Source organism: Brachyhypopomus gauderio, chromosome 18 (genome assembly GCF_052324685.1).
Source record: "Brachyhypopomus gauderio isolate BG-103 chromosome 18, BGAUD_0.2, whole genome shotgun sequence".
Lineage (NCBI taxonomy): Eukaryota > Metazoa > Chordata > Actinopteri > Gymnotiformes > Hypopomidae > Brachyhypopomus > Brachyhypopomus gauderio.
The window spans coordinates 11,193,323-11,220,476 of record NC_135228.1 but is presented as its reverse complement, the minus strand read 5'-3'; the positions used below and the strand labels follow the sequence as shown (position 1 = coordinate 11,220,476).

At 41.5% G+C, this 27,154-nt stretch overlaps 2 protein-coding genes and 2 long non-coding RNA genes across 4 annotated transcripts in view; 1 reads left to right on the top strand and 3 right to left on the bottom strand.

The window, feature by feature from the left end:
* The window catches only part of LOC143482054 (uncharacterized), a 31,893-nt gene extending 25,844 nt beyond the window's left edge, over positions 1-6,049 (bottom strand). The window contains exon 1 of the long non-coding RNA XR_013122127.1: positions 5,861-6,049. This is a non-coding gene — a long non-coding RNA (uncharacterized LOC143482054). The remainder of the gene's footprint in view (positions 1-5,860) is intronic.
* drd1b (dopamine receptor D1b) lies at positions 144-5,874 on the bottom strand. Its single transcript, XM_076980307.1, has one exon. The coding sequence runs from the start codon at positions 4,576-4,578 to the stop codon at positions 3,247-3,249; it is 1,332 nt and encodes a 443-aa protein (XP_076836422.1). The 5' UTR covers positions 4,579-5,874; the 3' UTR covers positions 144-3,246.
* A 5,703-nt stretch (positions 6,050-11,752) lies between the features above and the next one.
* On the bottom strand, positions 11,753-16,828 carry LOC143481644 (uncharacterized). The gene is made up of 6 exons (XR_013122047.1): positions 16,637-16,828; positions 14,611-14,702; positions 14,424-14,471; positions 14,019-14,174; positions 13,354-13,928; positions 11,753-11,767 (listed from the first exon to the last, which is right to left on the bottom strand). It is a non-coding gene; the product is annotated as an uncharacterized LOC143481644 (long non-coding RNA).
* Positions 16,816-27,154, top strand: part of rad50 (RAD50 homolog, double strand break repair protein) — a 31,066-nt gene continuing 20,727 nt past the window's right edge. Inside the window, exons 1-14 of the mRNA XM_076979725.1 lie at positions 16,816-17,001; positions 17,210-17,357; positions 17,640-17,723; positions 17,907-18,061; positions 18,282-18,467; positions 18,742-18,946; positions 19,526-19,654; positions 20,842-21,007; positions 21,236-21,429; positions 21,810-22,016; positions 23,856-24,038; positions 24,259-24,416; positions 25,535-25,710; positions 25,835-26,072. Coding sequence (XP_076835840.1) covers positions 17,229-17,357; positions 17,640-17,723; positions 17,907-18,061; positions 18,282-18,467; positions 18,742-18,946; positions 19,526-19,654; positions 20,842-21,007; positions 21,236-21,429; positions 21,810-22,016; positions 23,856-24,038; positions 24,259-24,416; positions 25,535-25,710; positions 25,835-26,072 — 2,210 coding nt within the window. The 5' untranslated portion in view covers positions 16,816-17,001; positions 17,210-17,228. The remainder of the gene's footprint in view (positions 17,002-17,209; positions 17,358-17,639; positions 17,724-17,906; positions 18,062-18,281; positions 18,468-18,741; positions 18,947-19,525; positions 19,655-20,841; positions 21,008-21,235; positions 21,430-21,809; positions 22,017-23,855; positions 24,039-24,258; positions 24,417-25,534; positions 25,711-25,834; positions 26,073-27,154) is intronic.

The window sequence follows — 27,154 nt, the reverse complement described above, 5'->3', positions numbered from 1 at the left end:
AGTTTTCAATCTGTGGGATGAAACAGTGTAATTCCCATGGCAATGTGTGCAAAAGGATGTCTTCCAGAATTAAACCGAAGATGAGAAGTTGAAAATACCATGCACGATTATTACAAAAACCAACATCCACATTTATTTTGCAGATAGAAAGGGAACACTTCATACAATCAGTAAATCAGATACTGTAATAAATGTGTTGGACATACACTGTAGCATATACATTGAAACTTCAACTGCGCCTCCGCAGCATGTCACAGACCAACGTTAAAAACAGCACATATATTTGTTGCCTCTATTCACATATAAGGATTTTAAAGATAAATAGCGCACTTGTGTTCACATCTACATTTGAATATTATACAATACATATTACTCCAGTTACGTTACATTTATGTTTGGCCATGGAGCTGGTTCTGCTTTGACACTGACCCAAACCTCTTTGTATGAATTTACGGTGTGTGTTGGCAGTGTGGTAGGCTTGTCACTAATAACGCATTCCCATGTTTTCCCAACATTTTAGAAGGCAGTTAATATCTGTAAAATGATAGAGGAGAGAAAATACAAAAAGAAAAGACTGCCTTCCATAAAATTTGACGCTAGTACCAATGGACCTGTTTGAGATTCTTTGTATGCAAGAGTCATTTGTTCTGGTTCTTAGACAGGAAAAAAGCAAGAAAAATGGACAGACTTAAAATTTATATTCATAGCTAATTAGTTGTATATTTTTAAATGGTCCTCAGAGTCTTGAAGAAGATATCTCAGTATTAGCAGGAATGGTAACACCTGGGATTCTTACAAACGCCACACTGGTTGATAAATGTGAAGTGACAAACTAAAAGAATGGGGCTGATCATGGTAAATCCTCTGAGGAGACGTGACAATGAAATAAATCTCTCTTTTGACATTTTTAGCACGGTGGTCTTTCAATCTGACACAAAAGAGCAAAGAGGCTTTCTGAGGTTTGAGATTCACTCAAGGCATAAGATAAATATTTGTGTTTAAGAAAGAGCCCTCAAGGTGAGATGATTGTGGGGGGGATGTGGGTGGGGGGGCAGAAACTCCAGTGTCTCCATAGCAGCGTTAGACTGTTCCTTTCCGACCCCCGACCCCCCCATCCCTACCTCTCAAACATCCCTCAATGACTCTTCAGTTCAACCCAGTGTTGAGACACACAGAAATGGTGACTGTTAAGAGTAGCAATGAATGCACAAATGAGTTTTAATGTGTGCACGTGTGCAAAAAGAGAGAGAGAGAGAGAGAGAGAGAGAGAGAGAGAGAGAGAGAGAGAGAGAGTGTGTCAAGATGGCACAGAGAAAGTAATCCTTAGGGCGCCTTTCTGGAAGGTTGTTCATGTTTAGACATCTCAAGAGGTAAATGTGCTTCAACTGACTAAGTACAATATAAATAAAATGCTCGCAGAGATGCACGTCAAGTGGCATATCAACAAACATGCACTCACAGCTTCACAAGACGTAAGATTATGAGTTCAGCATATATAATTTTGCATGTTTTATGTTTTGACAGATCCATTTTCACAGGCATCTCTGCCTGTGTTTTAATGACCCAGAATTTACTCAGATCTGGACCTGTTGCATAACCTAACAATACAGTCCAATAAAAAAATTATGTAATATGGCACCAGCCAGTTACTCCAAGTATGTGTCTACTAATGTGTACTGAAGTCACTGATACTGAGTTCTGATAAGAAGTCACCAGATTTGTTACAGAGTTTCCAGAAACTGGTTATTTGCCATACAGTATCTAAGACTTCTACTGCACCAGCTTTCAATGACCGGAGCCTACTTTATTATTAAATTAGGGCATAGCTCATTAGAAGTCAGCTGCATGTATAGATATAAAAACTTCAAGCTGTCAGCAGCAGTGTTTCTCAAGTACTCCCCGCAGAACATAAAGGAGAGTGAATGAAAATAGATTTGTGAAATGGCTTGGATCTGCTCCGATGAACTATTAGACTTGACTACATCATACTGTCCACCCACACAGGTGGATGTTTTTTTTCTCCAATATGAAGTTTCAGTAGTTTTCATAAAGGTCACAACAGGTCATCCGCGTTGCAAGAAGATGCGCAATGTGAGTGACTTGAGAGAGCTGTGTGTCGATGCTATTTAACATTCTTGCACACTGTTTTGAATCCAAAATAACAAAATGCCATCGAACATATTTATCCAGGGGCAACTGAATTGGCTTGTCTGTTGCAGCTAGCCAAAACAGGAGATGGCAGACAAAATCATAAGGAAAGATCATAAGAATCTGTAGGGAGCCGCAGCAGTGAACACTGATTCTCATAAAGATTCTACCAAATGTGAGCAAACGCTCTTAACCTCTTCAACAAAGCTTTGGAGTAGAGTTTTTCAGTAAAATATCCTGGTACAGTCAGCATTCCAACATAGAGGGTCGGGAACAAAAATCTGAATTTTCTTTGACTTTGACAAGGTGAGCGGCGCTGGAACCGTCTAGAGGATTACTGACGCTTGTGCCAATCGGGTTTCTTGCACCTGTAATGCAACTGAAAACTCAAAATGCAAAGAACATGCCGAGGTGAATCCTACGTCAATATAGGCAATACATGGGCTGATATATCTAACTGAAATTGCACAGAACCTTCATTTCCACCAGCTCTTCTCGAGCGTAAGGACGTTTGAACACACTTGCATATGCTGTAATATTATTAGCACAACTAGCAGCATATGGACCTGTCAACTGAGCTGACTGATAAACATTATATGTACATTATATGAGCACTTCTGTTGACTTCTGTAAATAGATACAACAAAAACGTATTTATGTAAAGAACTTTCGCTAGTGGTGGATTTTCAATCTTCTGGTAGATTTAGAAGAAGATTTTGCTAATGGCCTAACTGTCCATGTTTCAAAGCACGGACAATACTTGAATAGTGTTTCTTCATCAACTGTACAGACAGTATGTAAACATAGCTAAGATGCAACATAGTTAAATGTGTTCACAAACAAATGCATCCTTGTTTCTTCAAGTTATTTTATGTATAACCAACCTGTCAACTTCATCAGCAAATGCCTTAAGCATTTACAGATTGCTATCCCAATAAAGTGCCTTCAATTTGAACATTCCTTTGATCTTCACTTTAATTTAGTCAAGATGCTGTATTAAGGTTTTGAGAGAAACTCCATTTTCTCCACACACCTTTCAAAGCAGACCTCTTTGGAAATACCACCCCCATGGCATTTGAGGTCATACACCCTATTAGTTCAATAGGGTATAGATTTATGCTGCCCATTTTGTGTGATGGGGTTGATCTTTTCCAAAGTAATGTCAGCATCACTGTCCAGGTTGCCCGACATGGATGGCGAGAGCTTCTCCAATGTCTTGATACCAGAGTCCTCCTCCTTCTTCTGCACCTCCTCTTCCTGGCACAGAACGCTGTGGGGGATGGTGTAGCTGCTATCACCCTCTTCGGGGATCAGGCCCTTGGCCTGAAAGTGCGATACAGCCTCGGAGGTGGCGTTGTTGTTGATGCTGACAATCTCAATGGCGTCGGTGCCCGTGCACAGCTGATTGCAGCCCAGCAGGATGGAGAAGGCCTTGCGGAAGTCCGCGTTGAAGGCGTAGATGATGGGGTTGAGAGAGGAGTTGGCCCAGCCGAACCACACGAAGACGTCGAAGGCCGTGGGGCTGACGCAGGGGAGGTCGGAGGTCACCTCGCAGAACGGAACCATGCAGTTGAGCACGAAGAAGGGCAGCCAGCAGCACACGAACACGCCCATGATGACCGAGAGGGTCTTCAGCACTTTGGTCTCACGCTTGAAGGACATCTTGAAGGAGCTCTCCGACTCCGTGTTGCCGCCGTTGCCCATGCTGCTGTGGCGGTTCTTGGCGCTCTCGGCGGCCCGCTCCAGGGCGGAGATCCTACGGATCTGCTTCTGGGCGATGCGGTAGATGCGGGTGTAGGTGACCAGCATGATGGCCACGGGGATGTAGAAGCTGATGAGCGAGGAGGAGATGGCGTACGTGCGGTTGAGGCTGGAGTCGCAGTTGTCCGGGGGGGCATCGCCACGGGTACCGTTCAGCCTGGCATAGCTGGTGCTCTGCGCCTTGTGCCAGTTCAGCTGCACGGGGATGAAGGAGATGAGCACGGACAGTGTCCACGCCACGCTGATCATGACGAACGCCACCCTGGGCGTCATCTTGCGTTCGTAGCGGAAGGGGCTGGAGATGGCCCAGTAGCGGTCCACACTGATGACGCATAGGTTTAAAATGGAGGCCGTGGAACACATGATGTCAAACGCCACCCAGACATTGCAGAAGGCACCGAAGGGCCAGAACCCCACGATCTCAGTGGCCGCCTTCCATGGCATCACCAAGATGGCCACCAGCAAGTCTGAAATGGCCAGCGAGATAACGAAGAAGTTGGTGACTTTGGAGCGCAGGTGACGAAACTTGGTGACAGCGGCGCAGACCAGCGTGTTCCCCAGCAGAGTAGTCAGAATGAGGAGGGCGAGGAAGCAGCCGGTCAGAACGCGCTTTGATGAATCACGCTGTGATAAATGGCTGTCGAGTACCGCGGAGTAGTTCACATCCATGGCTTTTTCACTTAGCAGTAGTAGCAGTCACCCCATTATTCCAGCAGTTCAAACTTAGCAGGATTATACAGGAGTTTCTGCATCCGACCGAGTGACTAGATGATCTGGATGATCTGTCGCCATACTCGTTGTAGCAGTCATTTTGCAAAAAACGTTGCATCATTATCTTAACATTACCTTGCCAGGAGGCATAAAGTAGTGTCTCATGAACGTGTCGTCAATCACTTTTGCAAGAAACATGATTTGATCATCAAGTGTGCAGAAAAAAATAATAAACAAGCTCAAAATTCCTATTAAATAACTGAAAACTGTTTTGTCTTAATTAGGAATTGAAATTGTCCCCATCTGAATAGCCTGTTGTTTTCAATCTCAGTGTTTTGTCCGTCAGCAGTTGGTTTTAGTTTAACAATACATTCTCCTCAGAATGTTAGGCAAACAGGGGCAGGAACGATCGTTAGCCTTATATATGAGCTTATCAATATAGTCTATTGATTGTATCTGCGGTGGTCTGATTTGTCCCTGTTGATGACCGTCGACACATGCATGTTTATTTTGTCCACAGAGCAGTTCTAGCCAACGCGTTAAGGTGTCTATCGGACACATTAAAATACTTATTCATTTCAAATACTTATTCTAAAACCAGACTACACACTGACAAAAAGCTAAAAAGTCCCAAATTGTGATAAAAGGAACGAACAAACAAAAACTCTTACTTGTCAATCGCAGGTAAAATAGACAATCGGAATCACTTTAAATTAGACTAGCATTCTCTAGTTTTCTTAATTTTATTCTAAAATCACAAACACAAGTGGTCAATTCTCACGTTCAAAATGTTCGGTTCCTTGTCGTCCCGATTTGTGTCAAAAAGCATTTTGATCGTCCCAGACTCAACTTTCTCCATAGAAGGTCGCATTTGATATTCCAAAGACATAAGCAAAGATTTTTTATTAGTTATGATAATGTATGATAATCTCGGTAATGTTGCGCACTTGCCGTCGCCTCTTTCACATCAGTTCGTACGTATTCTTTTAGGCTGTCGGCGCAATAGTTCGCATTTCATACTTCAAGGACTATTTAAAATTTCACTTTTGAAAATTATCCAACAAATTTCAGTCTAGTTCCAATGTCGATTCCTGGCTTACTTGAAAATAAACTGTCCTTAACGTCAACAGTATCTCAGCAGAGGAAGAAGCGGTCTAGTTGGGTCGAGAATTTCTCGGATCATTCGTTCGGTTCACTGTGCAAGTTACACATAATTCAAGTTTAAAAGAAGAGCACCCACCCTCCGTCCTGTCTCATAGACTGTGTTGTCGTCTGAAGTGCTTTTGGTGAAGTGAGGATAGTGATTAAATCCAACCTGGTTTGTTGCGCTCAATCGCTCGCCAGTCGTTCGTATGTAGAATCGGTTAATATCGCGCACATCTGCGCCTAATCTGCGGTTAATAACCGGACAACATCTGACTATTACACGTGTCCGTTATATCCTTTGCAGACCACGATATTAGCTAGAGGTAAGCCAATAAAACGTGATTTATCTACTTATTACAACATATAATGCCGGAGGTTGTAGACATTAGAGTTAATACTAATATAAATAATTTTTGTAGAATATTAGAATATTATAGTGTCGTTATTGGTGCAAAACATGCCTCCGTAAGACACCTTGAACTACCATATATTTGCATACAAAATGGCTCAATGACGACACCTACTGGATCAGGTCATTAACACTTTGATATAGTAATTTTATGAATGAACGGTCTGCAGGGAAATTAGGCTATTACGTTATATTCCGTATTACTTAATACGACAACGCAGCCCTACAATAACTGTTAGTGTCAGTAATATTAATTATGAAACGCACAGTGTATGTAATCCATGGTTCATGGCAACTGTCTTCGCGGTATTCAGAAAGGTAAAACATGTTCATGATTCAGAAGGCAAATCTTCGACAGGTCTTTGCGCAGCCTGGGACGTCTGTACTGCGCGCGCGTGTATTTCGCGTAGAGAAGCAGGTGCAAAAGTCCTGGCGGGCGAAAAATCCACATGGCCGTGTGGGACGAGGGCACCGCTCAGCCTGGAGAACCTACAACATCTGCACGTGCCACAAAACAAGGGAGAAAAAAAGATAGATGTATATGGAACAGAGGATAACATTTCGTCTGGCTGTACGCTGAGTTTGTTGTCCTATTAAGAAACGTATTACAACGTAGTGCATACATTTTATAGCTTTCAGGTGTAGCCTAATAGTTAAACGAGAGCATTTTGCAACAGGAGGCACAACATATGACGAAGACGAAGAGCTTCATCTGTGCCTTCGATATGGAAACAGACACGCCCCCGAGACACGCCCCCCACCCCCGCCCCCACATCGTTTGTTACCACGTGACACCAGAAGAGTAATTGGGCCTCCACCATATGGCATATAGTAATGTAGTGTTTCCTATCTGGTAAGAGAAAAAAGCCTTAACTTGTTTACAAACAAATATTGTCGCTTACTTCAAGGGAACACAGAACTAACGACCTCTGGTTAGGTGATACGGGTCACCAAACCACGTGTAGCGTCAGGGAGCACATCACACAGTGAAGGCCCAGGAGCCAGAGAAGCCTGTCTGAATGCTGTGTGTATTCAGCAGGACACTCAGACTTCCAATAGAATCGGACCACACAGTAACCACATTTTTCTGAGCATCGGACCCAAAGCGAATTGTAATTTGTTCCTTTGATCGACTGCGTGTTACAATCGAACCCAGTTAACAAGCTTCGCCCAAATCTGAAAGAAAGTTGGCATTAAGCAGTTGGATAAAATGTGAATTTTGTGGAAACTTTCCAAGAAAGACTTACAGTGAATGCTGTGAACAAGAGGGAACAAAACAAAGATAAAGGCACATGTAATGAATTTGCCGTATCACACATTGCTGCTTATATGGGAAAATACACACTGAAACTGCTGGAGGATAAAGAAAAGATTGACTGGACCAAGTGCGCCAATTGCATGTGCAAAACTACGGTCAAAAATATTTGATCCACATGCTACCATGTCAGCAGCCCTAACCTGCAATTATGGAAATTACATTGTGCTTATCGTTTTTATAGGAGGAAAACCATAAAATAGAAAGACATTAAATGTTTAAAAAAACACATTCCTCAAGGGAAAATGTGTTGCTTAGTGCTTACAGCAACCATCCCTAGAGTAAGCAACTGTGCAATGTGGTTATACAATTAGAGGATAATAGGCTTTCCTAGAAAATCTCGTTATTAGAAAGCTTATCAGTAAGTTAAGCTTTGAAGTAGACTCTCCCTTTAGCTGTAGAAAGTATTAGAGCATGTCCCAGTGACTGGCCCAAACTACTGCATGCTCCATACTGAATGAAATTGTCAACATGAAGGAGCTGCCATGAGGAATTGAAGTCTCTCATTTATCCCGCTAAAGCCACCCACATGAACCTCCATGTCTTTTATTTTGGGTTTTGGTTTGAGAGTGAGTTAGGGTTCAGTTTGACAGATTTAAAGACCCCAATTTCTTTTTACACACTAAAGGAAACACCAAGGTTGTCGCGCCGGGTGCTAATCCCGCCTTTGAAGGTTACAAAATTCAGTCGGGAACAGCGTCTGGTCATAGGAGCAGAAAATGACAGGGTTAACGTTAAAAAAACAGCTGGATGTTATTTAAAGGCATCTTTGATACTCATCTGAGGTGCAAATGTCTGTGAATTTTTCTATGCAGCTCTGTGCCATGACTCAGTTTGAAGAATGTCTGAGAAAAGAAAAACTGATATAAATATATATCTTGAGGAACAAAGACAGACAGGAAAAGAGAGCACCTCAAGCATTCTACCTCCTGCATATATTACTCTCTTGGGGGCATTTTAAAATAAAATGACAAGAGCAGTGTTCTTTTCTTCCCCAGGTGAAGTAGGTCCTGAGGCCCAGTGATGATCTCTCTCACCTTCTCTCTCTCTCTCTCTCTCTCACCTTGCTCACCTTCCTTGACTCACATATGAGCTTAAGTGACATCCCATTCCTAATCCATAGGGTTCGATATGACTTTGGTCCACCCTTGGTCCAACTAGAACAGCTTCAACTCTTCTGGGAAGGCTGTCCACAAGGTTTAGGAGTGTGTTTATGGAGATCTTTGACCATTCTTCCAGAAGCGCATTTGTGAGGTCACATACTGATGTTGGACGAGAAGGCCTGGCTCTCAGTCTCCGCTCTAATTCATCCCGAAGGTGTTCTAATGGGTTGAGGTCAGGACTCTGTGCAGGCCAGTCAAGTTCATCCACACCAGACTCTGCCATCCTTGTCTTTATAGACCTTGCTTTGTGCACTGGTACACAGTCATGTTGGAAGAGGAAGGGGCCAGCTCCAAACTGTTCCCACAAAGTTGGGAGTATGGAATTGTCCAAAATGTCTTCGTATTCTGAAGCATTCACTTTCGTTCTGAAAGCGTTCCTTTCACTGGACCTAAGGGGCCAAGCCCAGCTCCTCAAAAACAACTCCACACCATAATCCCCCCTCCACCAAACTTTACACTTGGCACAATGCAGTCAGACAAGTACCGTTCTCCTGGCAACCACCAAACCCAGACTCGTCCATCAGATTGTCAGATGGAGAAGTGTGATTCGTCACTCCAGAGAACGCATCTCCACTGCTCTAGAGTCCAGTGGCGGCGTGCATTACACCACTGTATCTGATGGTTTGCCTTGCACTTAGTGATGTATGGCTTGGATGCAGCTGTTCAACCATGGAAACCCATTCTATGAAGCTCTCTGCACACTGTTCTTGAGCTAATCTGAAGACCACATGAAGTTTGGATGTCTGTAGTGTTTGACTGCAGAAAGTTGGCGACCTCTTTGCACTGTGCGGTTCAAAATCCGTTGACTCCGTTCTGTCAGTTTACGTGGACTACCACTTTGTGCTGTCGTTCCCAAACACTTCCATTTTCTTATATTACAGCTGACAGTTGACTGTGGAATATTTAGGAGTGAGGAAATTTCACGACTGGATTTGTTGCACAGGTGGCATCCTGTCACAGTTCCACACTGGAATTCACTGAGCTCCTGAGAGTGATCCATTCTTTCACAAATGTGTGTAAAAACATATATGATATGCGTGGATGCTTAATGTTATACACCCGTGGCCATGGAAGTGATTGGAACACCTGATTCCGATCATTTGTATGGGTGAGTGAGTACTTTTGGCAATATAGTGTATATATATATTGATATATATTGGTGATTGAGGTATTGTTAGAATTTGATAACCAATGTATGAAAATGTATTTAATGGTAGTATTTAATGGCAAATAGTAGTCCCTCAATTGCCCCTCGGGGATGAATAAAGTTTTCTGAATCTGAATCTTCCTCAATTTAAAGTTGACCAGAATTCTAGAGCTGTCACTAGTCTACAGGGTGTTACTGTATGAAACAGCTGACAAGCTTCAGGTGTGATGTACTGATGGCTAAATCCTGAGGATACTGTGTTGAATATATTCAGCCATGTGTCCTGGTAGAAATGAATAATAAGACATTATTCCAAAAACAGATAGCATTTAGACCATACACAAATGAAGCAACTATTGTTAAGTTCAAGTTCAAAGTGTTTCTGATTGTTAGCACTATCATTTGTCCATATTACTATAGTCACCACTGTGTTACTGGTTATCGGTTTTCTTTATGAAACACATCTAGACTTTGAATATCTCAGTGATGATTTATGGTTACTGTTTTTTTATTCTGGACTTTATGCTGGACATGAAAACGGTCGAGCAAAATAGATTGTGATGCCAACTATTTGTGTTTTAAAAGTTTTAATTACTTGACTTTCTAATCAGCAGATGTTCACTTATTAATCAGCCACTGAGTTTCTAGGAAGAGAAAACAGCCATTTGCGAAAGCGTTGGAGTGTCACTGATATCACTATAATCATTTAACTCGCCCCCAGAACGGCCATAATGAGAATGTTGACGCGTCAGTGTTTTATTGGAAATTACTGCCAGTTTCAGATTTGAAGTAACAAAATATGTTTAATCAGTTAAGATCACCAGTGGAGGAAAGAGGAAGGAAATGTTTTGAAATAGTTATTTCTTTCTTTTCATTAACAGCACATTTCATTAAAACACAGTTTAATGTCTGCTATCATGTACACTATCAAGCTGCAAATGCAAAGATAACGATTTCTCCCTATCCAGTCTTAGTTCTTGCTGAAAAAAAGATTGTAGAAGTCACAAACTCAAACGCCGGACTCATGGAAATTTCTTGACGTTTTCTGCTTCTTCCAAATGGTGTTCCAAGATGATTCTGTTATTGCATTAATTTATTTATTTTTTAATTCTGATAATCTAGCTGACCAGTGAGCTCTTGCAAATAATATATGGCTTCGGTTTAAGTCCTATGATTTACCCACACTGTCATCAGTGTTTACCAAGATACCATGGCATTTCACCGAATCTGGGCTTGTTAAAATGGTTTAATTACTCACTTCATGGAGTATCATCAGAGGAGAATTTGGAACTTTGAGGATAAGAAGAGATAATAGAAGATTATTCAAACAGAAGATAGACCAGCTAAAATTTCCTATTTCACTGCAATAACAAGAAGATTTTGAGAATTAGTATTTCTCACACTTTGCTGCAGCTGGTATGCCCAGACACAGGCAGTCTTGTTGACAATTCAGCCAAGGTCAAGGTCAAGGTCAAGTCCAATTCGCTATGTTTTCCTAAGACGTTCTGCTTTACTGTTGGCCAGAGTGTTTTGCTTACATTTATCAATATGTCTGTGTGTGAATTTCACTCCCTCTGACTACACTTAAAACTGTTATCTGAGTCAGCCGTGCACAATGGACTGATTTCTTCAGTGGGCTCCCAAGTACTAATTTATCAGGGCAAACTGTATTTTTGAACACCTATTAGACCCACAGCTGAATGAAAGATTGGCTGTACTTCATCCTCTGAGGCATTTATTGAGTCTCTGGAAGTAAACATGAAGTTCAGTAAGTGAGACTTATGGAGAAGGGGACTTTATAGGTTTTTTTTTGTGGCTGGTTGCTACGCCGTTGTCTTGGGATCCGGCAGGTACAACCGGCAGGAGGACTCCACCCTGCCACGTCGTAAAAGCAACGGACACCGTACAGAGCAGCGCTTAGGGTCTGGGCCAGAGCCCAGCTTCAGGGACGCCATCGCCGAAGGGAACTGTAACACATATTCACTGCTTAGCATCCTGAAATGCTAGTTGAGGACAAAGAGCTCAACAGGGCAGTTGAAGAGGGACAACACAAAAGGGCACAAAGCAAAATGCCCAAGCTACGGTTTAGAGGTCAAGTCTAAGCTCAAGTAAGGTTCACTATTCACTACCGAACGAGGTATTGGAAGATGCCTCGTGCCTCAGGTGTGGAAGTCATCATTCATTTTACGCTTTCATCATTGTGTGACAATACAGTATTAGTTGTGGCCTCCTTGGTATCGACAAACCTCTGTAGACAAAACAAGTGGTTCCTGTTTATGATGTAGTATGTATGTACAGCAGTACAGTTAACATTTGCTGAAGTTATTTCTGCTCAGGATAGTACCAGTTGAACTCGACCAATCATACCCTCTCTCCAAGTAACTAAACACCTGCATTCAGTTCACGTGGCACCTTTTGTTTTGTTCATACCTTCCATAATCAAAATTAAAAACACAACCCAGTGAATCACTACACATATAGAACAAAAGTGATGGTGAGGTCATAAATGGGGACTAGATTGACAGGAGCATTTATCCCTCCTGGCAAACATGTAAACAGGCCACATCTTAACTTTGATATAGTAGAAGTGGACCAACTACCTGCCCACGCTGTTTTTCAGCAAATAAATGGCATACCTAATGGGTGAAAAATGGCTGACAGCAAATTATGCATTTATACATTTATCATTTGAGCACACATCTACAAATGTATCGTTTGGTGACTCGCTATCCTGTTTTGAGTTTTGTAGTTGGTTTGTAAAACAATATAAAATACACTACATTGGTTAAATTATGTGTTCATGCAGAATTTCGAGGCACAATGTTCAAGACTCAGAGATGTGAAATACAAATTTACAGTAGATCAGTGAAGCCTGCAACAGTGTCACAGCTATAGCTACTAATGGGGGGGGGGATACATTGTCTGCATTTTGTATACATTGCTCTTAAAGGTATTTTCAAGACCTTCTGTAATATGACTTATAAAAACCAAAAATTATGAGAACCTTTTAACCTTTATTACAAATTTAGGAAATTATCTATGTCCCCTCTCATCTCACAAACGTCAATATGAAGCAATTTGGCTTTGCAGTAAACTCTAAACAACCATAAACCAAGTTAATGTTTGTTGAATAATACAGCCCAGATAACATTTGTTTTGCTGGTGGTAATGCAGTTTACGTGAAGCATAAATAAGACTGGACTGCAGTAACCTGGTTGACTTTTACTATGAAGTTTTGCCCTGCAAGACACTGCCCTCTACTGTCAAGAATTGGGTACTAACCATCGCTACAACACAAGGATCAGAACAAAGGAGAACAATTTCACAGTAGTAACAAAGTGGAACCAAACCAGATCCAAGAGAATAAAATTAGCAGAGTGAGAATAGGCAGAGCAAACACTGGCCTACAAATGCAAATGTGCAGTAAGTGCATACTCAGTACAGGTAAGTACAAACAGGCCCTTGTGAACAGGGTTTCTGGTGGACTTTAAGTCTAGATGGAGGGGTGTAGCAGAATGAATTAGTTACACAAGACTCAACAATAAGTACTGACCTTCCATCCACTCCAATTCAGGCAGGAACAGTCTTGAACTCCCAGAAAAGGTCGAATGAGTTTGCTTATGAGATTGGTGACCCGTGTCATATCTGAAATTCGTGGACCACATTCTGAAATGCTCATCCAACACAGCTAAATCAGCTAAGACCCATGTACATGACCCTCTTTTAAATAGTGTGACCACTTTAGAACCACTTCACTTTAGTCAGTACTTTATATATACTGAAGTGAGCTTAATGAATTAACAACCTTCTTTGCCTGTCACTAATGTAGATATGTCTGTGTTGGATTATTTTCCCGGTAGTCATGGCCCTTTCCTGTTAGTAGAATAGATCAGTGGTTATGTCTAGGCAACACCTAAGTATTAGAAAAGAGTTTGTGAAATGACAATTTTATTTATATATACAGTGACACTGGAATGACCTTTACATTGTGGCTCAGTAGTGATAACTAACCACACATCTATTCCAGCTTTGGAAGAATGTGATGTACTGTTTTACAAAGATCAAGTGCTGAGCGTTTTTCACAGTTTTCAAGATGATCATCTTATTCTGTGAACACGGTCCTCCAACCTTTGATGACGAGACAAAAAATCATTAATAAACTGGATATTTCTTAACTAATTTAACAGTCTCTTGCATAAAGGAACAATCTATACTCACTGTTCCTGTGGTTGAATATTGGAGGAGTGATTTAACATTGTACTGTAGCATTCTAAAGATTGCATGTGTCCCCAGAGCCATGCCTTCATCTGTAGCTCTTGCCAAAGCAAGAGTTTTCAGAAGTTCTCGAGCAATGAATTCTTTACAGTTACAAAACTGTTGAAAAAGATTAAAGTTAGTCATACATATTTTCATGTCCAAAATCAATGTTGCAATTTGGTACCACACACTGAGCATCGAGTGAAATCGGTTGAATGTTAACTAAAAGTAAAATTACCATCAACAAGTAAAAGTTTTTGCACTTACAGTGCATGTTGTTATTTACAGTGAATACTACAAAGACGAAGATATCGTGAAGAGCGTCTTCTATGGGGAAGGTAAGGTGCTCTGATCTTCAAAACTTACTTCACTATTAGTCATCTGCATGTTTGGCAGGTGTACTGTGTTTGTGTCCTTTGAAAAAGACAAACATAACCAGTTACAACAAATGCAGTACTTACAGCGTGTTTTTACTTTCACATCACTTCTTTACGATAGTTTTACAAATCCTATCTTAAGGACAGAAAGTTGTACATTATGGTACATAACTTACAAAGGTGAAGAGATTAGGGTAGTGAGTAAGGTCTTCAAGGTGGCCAAGTATCTCACGGATAATGTCATCTCCTCTAGTTACGTTCTGCAGTGCTATGCAGAGGAACACAAATGTGATCATCATCATTAACCTGGTCCAACAGGTCAAGCCTTTTTATATAGCAAACTGAGGGGAAATTTTAAGGAAATTAATATGATCTCACTAGTTCTGGGTAATTAGATCATGGATACCAGGTTTTGGCTGCATTAGTCTGTAGTCACACCTTTTCAATCCAGTGATAGCATTTTACAAAGAACCTATATATTCTCAGAAGGACCTTGGAAATTTACAGTATGTTGAAAGAATTCTGATAGAGGCATGTGCATCCTGGAACACAATACCAAGTGTGAATGAAGGGGTCCATTATGGTTCATGCAGCAATCAGCAAAAACATTTGTTTTAAAATATTTGATGAACAAGAGGACACTGATTGGATGACATATTAACAGCTTTCTGCTCTTTGGGCCCGACTCCTTCTGTAACAGATCTGGTCCTGCTGCAAGCTGAAGCTTGTTGTCAATGCGCTGGACACTATCTGAGATTTATGTGACGGACTACCTACCTACCCCATGCCCCCCCCCCCCCCCCCCCCCCCCCCACCCACCACCACAGAATCAGTAAAGACCGTTTGGAAGCATACATAACTATCCCGCCCAGAATGTTTCACCGGCGAAGTGTTTGAATAAAAATGTCTTTCTTTCATTCATCTTCTCCCTCACTTTGGAGCACTTGAGCAGTTTCATGTTTGTGCAGAACGAGCAAGATTCTTTCAATACGTTTGAACAGTAAACGATACTCTTAATAAACGGCTAGAAATGGGTCACTCGAGACCTGCTATCTGTCCTTCTGGTGTCATATATTCTGACGTTCGGCATCATGTACGCCCGTGTTCTGGGCCAGACGTCTCGTACATCAGAATTCTGACATGACTCACCGTCATGTTCCTGGAACCAGTCCATGGCTATGACAGTTTTGGTATGGTGAATTATCCTGCTGAAAATGCCTTCCTGCCTTTGGGAAAACAACTACCATGAAGGGAGGAACTTGGTTCACCACAGTGCTCAAGTAAGCCTCATTGTCCAAACCTCCATCCATAGGAATGAGAGGGCCTGCCAACCAAACACTCCCCACACCTGATAGGTTGACACCGCACAGGAAGGACTCGTCGAGTCCCGCTGCTTGCATATCAGCACAGTGCCACCAAAATCTGGGTTCGTCTGACCAGGGAATGTTTTGATGCTGCTCGATGATGTAATTTTTGCACTCTTTTGACTACTGGAGTCACGGTTTTGCTTGACTGTGCACCGGCTGTTCGCTGTAATGATTCTTGACATCCTCCTCTGAACCGTTTCATCGCCTAGTTGTTTAACGTTCACGGGACGTCTCCTTTCATGCACCTGACTTTACGCGGCACCCAGAGGTCACGCCCGATTTATACACAGTGATGCTCCACGGATGAAAAAGCAGGCGTCTCTGATAAAGTGGCCATTCACTGTATATAAAGATTCCACTGAGTCACTGCACTGCAATTAAAGTAAACCTGGAGAGTAAAACGTCAGTGTTATCCACGAGGCTTCCAGAAGACCAGAACATTCTGGACAGAGGTCCTGCATCAGCTGTGCAAGCACAGGGTGGTTTGGAGATGTTTTTAGAAGTTATGACTCACATATGATTTAAATGTCCAGTCAAGAGCTCTGCACTCCTGACCCTCATGAGATGGCAGAGTGCACAGGCCTAATTCGTTTGGCATTGATGACATTTTAACGAATTTACCTGAGGTTTTGGGGATCCTTTGGAAAATTTGTCATTGTACCATTCGTAAATCTCAAAGGATACAGATAACATTATCAATATAGTTTACAAAGCTGCAAGGCAACATATTAATGAGCTTTTTTTTGGAATCCGTATGCAACCAATTCAGACATGAACGGCTCACTCAAATGAATATACGAACACATGCCATTGACTGCATTCGTTGCTTACTTACAGACGAGAAACAGCACAAAAAGAGAAAGTGTGCATTGCTTTGGTATTTTTGGAAGAGCTTCGTTTGTACTGCTGACGCAAACTTCCAGTATTGAGGTAATCAAACCAGCGCAACACGTTGCACCTTGGTCGCGGTAATAGGATGCGCGTGCGTGTTACGTACGGGAGCGCGTGACGTTGCGCGCGGGAACGAGGCGAGTTCGCGAGTGCAGCCGCAGCTGTAGATGAAGTAGCAGAGAGTTTAGTTAGCGCCATTGAACATATAGTTAGAACATTTCTGTGGTTCATGTCACCCGTGTAAATAGCGCGGAGACGCTATTCTTCTGTTGTTGTTATAGCTTACTACATAACTTGACAAGCTAGCAGGTTAGTAGGAATAATATGAAGGATAAGCCAACCTAGCTGGCTAGTTATTGTGCTTAAAGTTAGCTGCTAATGGTAATGCACAGACACTATACAGGAATGATGAATGTGATTAGCTAATAATAATAAACGTTAGCTAGTTAGCAAGGTTAGCTATTTAAGGCTTGAATGTTTTCTTTTGTTGGTTATTTATGTTGTTGTGTGTCTACAGACTTGTACTCGGAATCAAAATGTCTAAAATAGAGAAGATGAGTATCCTGGGTGTGAGGAGTTTTGGTGTAGAAGACAAGGACAAGCAGGTGATCTCGTTCTTCAGCCCGTTGACGGTGCTGGTCGGACCCAATGGAGCAGGCAAAACGGTTTGTTGTCCTGCAGGTTTATTGGGTCTTTTCCCACTACTCGTTGTACATCTACTGAAGGCATTCATTATAATAAACGACGTTCACTTTGTGCCTCCAAAGTAAAGATGTAAAGACAATGATAAGCATTTTCATTACCACTATGCCGATACTGTCAGATACTCTTGTCTTTTTGCCTTAGGCAACTGAATATTTTTTCTTCACAAAGACAGGTGCAGCTATTAACACATTAGTGCATTAGTGATGTTTTTCTGATCTTCCTCCCCCTATATTTGCCCCCAGACTATCATCGAGTGCCTTAAGTATGTCACTTCGGGAGATTTTCCCCCTGGAAGCAAAGGGAATACATTTGTTCATGATCCAAAGGTATGACTTTCCAAAATAACAGTATATAAACATAGCAGATACAAAGCCTTACATAAAATTGTCTCCAAAATGTCATATCGGACTTTTTCTTTACCTTGGTGTGTTGCCAAGTGTTTTGTGCTGGTGCAGTTATAAAGAACAGCAGTGTGTTTCGTATACACATCTGTCACTATGGTTATCCAGGATGCCCATGAGACGGACGTGCGTGCCCAGATTCGGCTGCAGTTCAGAGATGTCAACGGAGAGCCTGTCGCTGTTCAGAGGTCCATGCAAAGCACACAGAAGGGCAAAAAGGTCCCAGAGTTCAAAACCCTTGAAGGAGTCATTACAAGAATTAAGTGAGTTTCATCATACCTGTTCTGCTTGGTTGCGGTTTGTTTATTATTCAAAATGTTTTCTTTAGAATTGGATTAACGTTAACTCTGTGTCTGTTAGCAGGATAATTTCTAATTTCAATGTCAAAGTAATTGCCAGCCAGTAAAAGTAGCCCAAGGTTAATCTGCCATTGCCATCTCAGTACATGTAAATTTATTTGCAATACATGGTGTTCATTCTTAGGCACGGGGAGAAGGTTAGCCTGAGCTCTAAATGTGCTGAGATAGATCGGGAGATGATCTCAGCTCTAGGCGTATCCAAAGCGGTCCTCAACCATGTCATCTTCTGCCACCAAGAAGAATCCAACTGGCCTCTAAGTGAAGGGAAAGCCCTGAAGCAAAAATTTGATGAGATTTTCTCAGCTACAAGGTTAATTTCATTCTAATCTGGCACATTGCACATTTACATTAGTAATTGGCTTTATTCCTTTGTTTACTTTTGAGTTCTAAATTTAAAGTCTACTGAAATGTTTTGACCCATCTATTTCTATACCAACCGTAAATTATTTAATCTTTTTTATCTTACTTAAATAGGAGGAAACTAGCTGGCTAACTATCTTTGCCTAATTCCTGCTTTCATGTTCAATTGAATTGTTGTTTAAAAGTTAATGAACTTGTAGCACATCACCCGTTTTTCTTCAAAGGTACATCAAGGTGCTGGAAACCCTTCGGCAACTGAGGCTGAAGCAGACCAACACTGTGAAGTCCTGTCAGACGGAGCTGAAGTATCTCAAGCAGAACAAGGAGAAGGCTCAGGAGATCAAAGAGCTTCTCTCCACCAAAGAAGCCCAGCTAGCGTCTTCTAAAGAGAGTGTGCAGCGTATCGAAAGCCAGATCGACCCACTGGAGGTAAGACTGCACTTAAGACAACTTGGGACAGGGTAAGAATGTTGGGAACTTTGTAAAGTATTTACTAAAGTTTGTTGACATGATACAAGATTTACATCTTCATGTTCGTCTGTTGGATGGGGAAGGGTTAGTTAGATTTCATAAGGCTTTGGGTAATATTTGATTGCAGTCAACATATCCAATTGGGTTCTGAGTATAGACAACCATGAACCAAACAAAGATGTAAAAACTCTAAGAATTGGTGTAAGTCAACTAAAATATAACTAGTCTTGTTATATGAAACATCATAATCACAGAATCTTTACTGCAGGATTCTTAAGTAGCTCAACAAGATTGATGCTTCTCTTATTTCTAGTTATGAAAAACGTGCCTGTGTGGAACACAAACACAGGGTTAAGTAATTAATCTGTGGTTTCTTCCTATAAAGAGCAACCTTATGCAGCCTTGTTATTGTGTTGTTGTGTTTATCACCAGGTCCATTTATAGATGATGGGTAAAGTAATACATTAAATGATGGCTAAAGTAATACATGTTCATTTTAAAGTACTGTTTTTTCACCATGTTCGACTGCTTCTTCAGAATCGTTTGAATGATATTGACGACAACTTGGGGAAAGTTATGAAACTGGATAATGACATCAAGGCTCTGGACAGTAGGAAGAAACAGATGGAAGATGACAACCGTGAATTGGAAGAGAAGATGGAACAGGTGATTTTATGCAACAGAGTCTCGCATATGTATCTACGGCTGTTACTCGTTATCAGATCTAGATTGAGAGAAACGTATGTAAATGTCAGCTGACAGAAATTACTGTAAATGTGGGTCAGAAGTTTAATATTGTTTGGCAGTTTGCCAAATCATTATGGACGTTCTGTGTTGATGGGTATAAGGTATACAGTACATATACAGTAGTGTGCAAAGGTTTTTTAGTGTTTACAAAATCACGTCTTAATAGTTTCAGTTCACAAAATGCAAAGTGAATGAACAAAAAATTGGAGTCAAATCAGTATTTGCTGTGACCACCCGGTGCCTTTAAATGAGCGTCAGATCTTCTAGGTACAGATGCACAGAGTCGGGGATTATGTAGGATTATAGTCGGAGTGTGATTAACCAATTATCTCGGCTGCAAAAAGTTACAAGATTAGAGAAAAAAACATAAAAATGCCAAAACTTGAAACCAGTTTCAACTGGTTTGTTCATACATGCCCCAAAATACAGTGTGGTAAAAGAGCAGGTCTACTGTACAGAAAAGTCTTCTCCTTATAGGAAATTCTAACAAAGCCACTCCAGCAAAACCTTGTGAATGCTCTGTTGAGCCCAAGGCTGGCCCTGTCGTTTCAAGGATGATCGTCTTCAGAGATCCTCATAGCTCCGTGCTATCTCTCTTTTTGCTAGCACACACACCTTCTTTAAGGGCACAGCAAAATAAAAGAAAATACTATCAAAACAGCATTAATGACTTACACTGACAATAAGATTAAAATCTGTAATCAGTTTTACTATTTAGACCTTGATTGATTTCGAGGTGTGAATTTTCCTGTTGAAGTAACTATTTAACTAGCGTTTTAAATGATTTTATATACCAGGTGTTGACATTTTACAAATTGACTTATGCAACATTTGATCAATAACTAAATGCTTATTTAAATGGTGTACTGTAATTTTAGAAATGTTATGATCAACTGTGAATATAGAATTATTTTCAGCACAGAACCTATAACATGATGTAATCTGACCATTCTCCATTTTACTCATATAGTACTTGTCAGTACTGTGGAATAACCACGATCTGAATTGTGATCCTTCTGAATATCTGTATGAACGGTCATTGATTCAAGGACTCCATCGCTCTCTTTTCTTGATTGATTATGTTCAGCTGTTGTCCGTGTTTGTAGGTGTTCCAGGGTTCAGACGAGCAGCTCCAGGAGATGTACCAGAATCACCAGCGCACTGTGAAGGAGAAAGAGAGGAGGCTCTTGGAGTGTCAGCGGGAGCTGGAGAGGGCTTCTCGAGAGTGCCAGAGAATGAACGGTCTCAAGGCTGACCTACTTGTCGAACAGGGTACTTCATCATTCTCCCCTCTCCATATGTCTGCAGTCCCTCGTAGCAGTAGCCACAACCGCAATGGATGCTCATCCATTTGAGTAGAACATGGCGTACTTTTGGATACGGGTTATTTGGTGGTAAACAAACTTATTTGGCGTGCGTGGTTTGTGCGGTATTGCCGCATTTCACAACCACGTGAACCGCACCGGCGCACGTTCATCCAGTCTCATCGGTCCATCGCAGGGCGTCTGCAGACGGAAGCAGACAGACACGCGTTGCACATAAAGAACAGGGACACTCAGGTGAAGTCTCTGGCTGCTTACCTGGGGATGGAGGGCTATGAACGGGCCCTGTTTAATGAGAGACAGCTCCAGAGCTTCCACACACAGGTCAGAGAGAGACAAGACCAGGAGACGGAGACCCTCAAACGCATCATGGTTAGTACTCGTCAGTAAGTGCAGACATTATAAGTCGCTTTTGACTGTGTGATTGAGCTAATAATACTAATATTTCTTATTAAAATAAAATATCGTAGGAATTAATAAAAATATACAGCTTACAATGTCGTGGATTATTCTAAGTTGAATTTTAAATACAACTGAGTCTTAAGTCATTCAGTTTTTTCCATTTTCTCCAACACAAATTGACATTAATCAAAAAAAATAATAACAATCCAGTGCTGTTATGTAACATTTTTAATGAGTCACTGTTAATATTCACTGCTGCAGAATCCTTGTTGGGTTCACTACTCTTATATTTCCAGTAGTCACACAGAGGTGTGTTGATATGTATTGGTAAACGGTTGTCTGTCCCCCAGGTTGACATGCAGGACAAGGAGGCCCAGAAGCAGCAGAGCATCGATGAGATCCGTGATAAGAAGACGGGCCTGGAGAGGACCATGGAGCTGAAGAGGGACATCCAGACCAAGAAACAGCAGGAGCTGAAGACCGTCAAGTCTGACCTTCAGAGACTGGAGGGCTCCTCTACCAGACTCCAGGAGCTGGAGGCGGAGCTCACCAAAGCGGTCAGACTTTTGACCTTCTGTCTGTTTCTATGAGGTTGTGGTTTGGCGAAGGGCAATGCAGATTTACAATTGTCATACACTATATTGACAAAAGTATTCTTTCACCCATCCAAATGATCGGAATCAGGTGTTCACTTCCATGGCCACATGTGTATAACATTAAGCACCTAGACATGCAGACTGTTTTTACAAACATTTGTGAAAGAATGGGTCACTCTCAGGAGCTCAGTGAATTCCAGTGTGGAACAGTGATAGGATGCCACCTGTGCAACAAATCCAGTCATGAAATTTCCTTGCACCTAAATTTTCCCAACAAACAAACCCATTTTACAAACTCATGCAAGGGACCCATAGTGCTTCTCTCTATCACCCCATGCTGTTGTCTTGGGAGAATGCACAAAAAGTTTCACCCTAAAAACAATGATAAATTTTTCTCAGGATATGTTTATTTATTGATTTATTTTAGGATTTATTTATTTTTGCTCAAATTGCCTGAGAGTACAAAAAATGTCAACACCTTCAGTTATTAGAACAGAAAGTCTGTAGGTCTGAAGGTATCATGTTGAAAACCTCTGTAGGTTTTGGAGTTTGAAGGGCTTAACGTCAGCTTGAATGGAAACGTCCTTCTATCATTTTAATTTAACATGCTTATAGAAGATTTTATATGCTGCTTTGCTGACAGATGCAATATCTCCTGGTTTGGTTAAAAAAAATATTACATTCACATAAAACTAGGGGTGGGCATAGATAAATTTTTTTAATCTAGATTAATCTCACTGAAATCTTGAAATTAATCTAGATTAATCTATATTAAAATGGCTCATATGCGTGCTACCCAAGTAATGACTAAAAGTCAGTTTTTGAGATAGGGTTTCTTAATACAGGGGGTGCATTAGACCAGGGGCTCATCTCCTGTTTCCAAAATGCATCAGTGACTGCTTGAGGAAGCTGTTCTACTTTGATACTTGAAGAAAAAAAAAACATGCTCAATAAAATGTAGGCTACTCGTGTTCAATGGTTTATTCAGTTAAACATGAATTTGTAAGCCTACATACTGTACATTAAATAACATGTTTATTCAGCTAAACATGATATTTGAAATGTAAGCCAACATTTAGTACATTTAACCTCACGGACGTCATTTTCAAAAGTCAGTTTTGGTCCTCTGTAGTTTTAAAGGTTAAAAATAAATATTTAAATAGCGACGAATCTAGCGCTAGGACCATGCAGAAAACGACCGCTCCGAGCTCCGCTCCTGTAACATTTTACGTTCCTAAAAATGAATTTTCCATGAAGCAAACCTGGCGACTTCGTGGCTGCATCCATGTAAAAACACGTACAATTTGTAATTCACAGGTTTAAAAACTCGTTCTCGCCCCTACTGTGCAATTTGGTTAGGAATACAGCCGAGCTAAACTATCAAGTTGAAAGTCATCATAGTTTGCTTATCTATTTTGACCCAGTTCCCAACCCAACTTTAAGAATAGATTAACGGCGATAATTTTTATATCGCCCGATAAGAGTATCAAATTAACGACCGCCGTTGACGCCATTAACGGCCCACCACTACATAAAACATTCATCAAATCATGAGTCAATTTAATTGATGAATGAAAATAAGCAAATTCATGTCCTGTGGTCAAGTGTGATAACTGCTCCCTCTTCATCGTCTTCATCGTCTTCCCTCTACACACTGCTGCTCCACTCGGTGCGCTGGCGCTTCCATGAATGAAAATGTTGAGAGCCTTTCGGATATGTTCTCACGTCCTTGTGCGACGGACGATCATGGCCGCGGTGCAGGGCCCTGGGCTGTGCTGACGTCGTTCTCCCTGTGTGCAGGAGCGAGAACTGGGGAACGCTGTGCAGGGCTCCACGGTGGACAGCCTTAAGGCGGAAGTACAGGAGCTGCAGAAAGAGAAGGCAGAACTGGACCAGGCCCAGCGCAGACTGGACCAGGAGATGGGGACTCTTAACATGACCACCACAGCCCGCACGCAGATGGACATGCTCAAGAAGGACAAGGTGAGCACCTCTTGTCCTCTGCCTTCTTTGTAACTGCTATTCGGGTCCATTTATGGCATCATACTTCCATTTTGTAAATGCTTTTGAGAAACTACGTCCGTGGCAAGTTGCCAAGGTTTTGACGATATTACTTTTCGATGCTACTTTTGAGTAATATGTAGTAATATTTGAGTAATGTAACCAGTATGGGATACATTTGTATTTTGACTTTTGAGTGTAGATGGAAAAAGAAGATCAAGTGAGGAAGATCAAGTCCAGACACAATGAAGAGCTGGTGTCTCTGCTGGGCCACTTCCCCAACAAGAGAGAACTGGAGGATTGGATCTATAGCAAATCCAGAGAGATCAAATTAATCCGAGAGAAACTAGTCAAGCTCACGTAAGTGTAATAATCCTAACACAGTGGTTCTCAAACTTTTTAGACAAAGTACCACCAACTGTCAAACGAAAAACCTCCACGTACCACCTACTACCCCCCCCCCCAAAAAAAAAAAGAAAAAGCTGTTTGGCAAGTTTAAGTTGATCACGATGGTTGGCGCCAGAGCGAACTAGTAACTCATTGAATCATAGATGTGGATCAGAGGTAAATTAGATTTTTTTTTGTCGACGTGAGAAATCGGATGTGTGGCGTGTGAAGACGGTCAAATGCGTGTGTCTCACGCATTTGGCAACCCTGCTCATTACACACATATGTTATAATGTAGTTCTCCTGTAGTTCGTGTTGGTAGTGGTTGGTTTACAGCACAAAAAGTCTTCGTGCGACATACCCTCATACTCATATCGCACGTAAACGAGCAAGTTGGCTAAATATGCGACATCTATGGATTCATCTAACTGCAGTGAGAAGCATTTACTCATTTTAATTCTCTCGGTCAATGTTTGTCTGACGTTGTCCACCATTTCATCAATTCTGCGAGTGACCGTGTCGTTTGAAAGATGCACCAGGTCGAACTGTTTAGCGACATTTTCTCCGCACATAATACGAGTAATCCCTTTTAGTTTCTGAATTTCAGGACTTGTCATAATTCTGTTTTAATTAAAAAAAATGTGTTGTGTAAAAAAAAAAAAAAAAAGCATCTTTTATTTTCCGAGTTCATCTGGCGTACCACCGCGGGGTGCTCTGCGTACCACCAGTGGTACGCGTACCACAGTTTGAGAACCACTGTCCTAACAGATCGAAGAAAATACTTTTCTTTACAACAATACACTTCTATTGGTTCCATCATCCAGTTTACGTAAATCTACAAATCTCACTACCATCTTTGGACAAGTCACGTTATCTCGTGAATTAACCCCTCAGTTGTGAGCTCTTCAACTGCAATGGGATCAAATAGCTCAACTCTCAACCAGATCACTAAAGAAAATATAACGGCAGCGTTTTTCAGGCATTTAGTGCTTCATTGTAGATCCGTCAACTTTAATGAAACAATACTTTTATCAATATGTTTGTAACCCAGTAGACTCAAGCAAAGATGTGTTCTCTCTGCGATGTCTCAGTAAAGAGCTGGCGTCCAAAGAGCAGAATAAGAGCCACTATACGGCCGAAATTCGCCGCAAAGAGCAGCAGCTGTCCAGCTACGAGGAGAAGCTGTTCAACGTGTGCGGCAGCCAGGACCTTCAGTCAGACCTGAACAAGCTGCAGGACGACCTGGAGAAGTGCTCCAAACAGAGAGGTGTGAAGCACTCCACAGACCACGCTCATGCTTGCACGATTCACCCAATGCCGATGGAACGTTTTATATTTGATATTGCCCCTCACCTCCACCTTTTTTGCCCCCGCCCTTTTCCTGGGGTCAGCGATGCTGGCGGGAGCCACGGCCGTGTACACCCAGTTCATCAGCCAGCTGACGGAGGAGGGTGAGCCGTGCTGCCCCGTGTGCCAGCGCGTCTTCCCCTCCGAGGCGGAGCTCCAGGACGTGATCGGGGACATGCAGTCCAAGCTGCGCCTGGTTCCGGACAAGCTGAAGAACACGGAGCAGGACCTGAAGAGGAAGGAACGCAAGCGAGATGAGATGATCGCACTCATACCTGTCAGGTGAGACACTGGTTTCACTCCCTCCAGGAAATACACAACACTTTGATTCTTCTGTTACTGATGGATTTATTTTCCCCTTTGGGATGGCACTTCACACTGCAATCCACCGTCGAACTGTTCAAATATATAGTGAACATAACAATCACATGTTCGTATTCAAACATACAACAAAAATGAACGTAAAATGCGCATACATAAACAATGCTATTAACATACCTCGCTGGCTGCACATGACCGTGAGGGAATGAGTTAACTTGCAACTCGAATTAAACAGGCGACGTACTTTAGTTATCAGTTGTAACTTTAGCTATCCTTTAGCTTTGCAAATGTCTGAACGTCTGACTTGCGCACCTTCTTCATAATAAAAAAAAAACAAAGAAGCACCAGTAAAAAGGGTCCGTGTAGAACACAAATCGTAGTATGTTCGTTCTCATATAATGCAACCCAAATTAGTACAGTCAAAATTACTTAAATGAAGAAATAAATATTTAACAAAGGTATCAAAACAAATGAAAATATTTATGGCAGTTAAACTCCCACCAAATCACTCATTTGTGATTTCTTTCTTCAGTTAACATGAATTCACACTTGATTTAAATTTCACATAAGAAATATATGTGTAATTATAATCCACAACATTTACTCTGCTTCAAGCAATAAAACAATCTTTTGTACAGGCCTATCCAGATAAACTGGCCTAGAAGTGCGTCTTCCCTGACTGTCCAATTTACAGTCACTAATTAACAGTTTAACCTTTCTGACTCTTCCATCAGTGCTTGGGTACACTTCTGTTACTCTTGCCAATCTCCATTGGTTTCGTGGAGAACCATCCTCTTTAAGGATCACAATGTCGTTAACTTTCGTATTTCTCCTATCCTTCTGCCAAATTTGTCTTCGTTGAAGATTAAGGAGATACTCCTTCTTCCATCTTGTCCAAAAGTCATTTGACAAATATTGGACTTGACGCCATCTCTTACGGAGATATAGATCCTGGCTTACAAATTGACCAGGAGGGGGCGCCATTATGTCCGATTTCATCATGAGAATGTGATTTGGCGTAAGAGGTTCAAGACTTGTCGGAT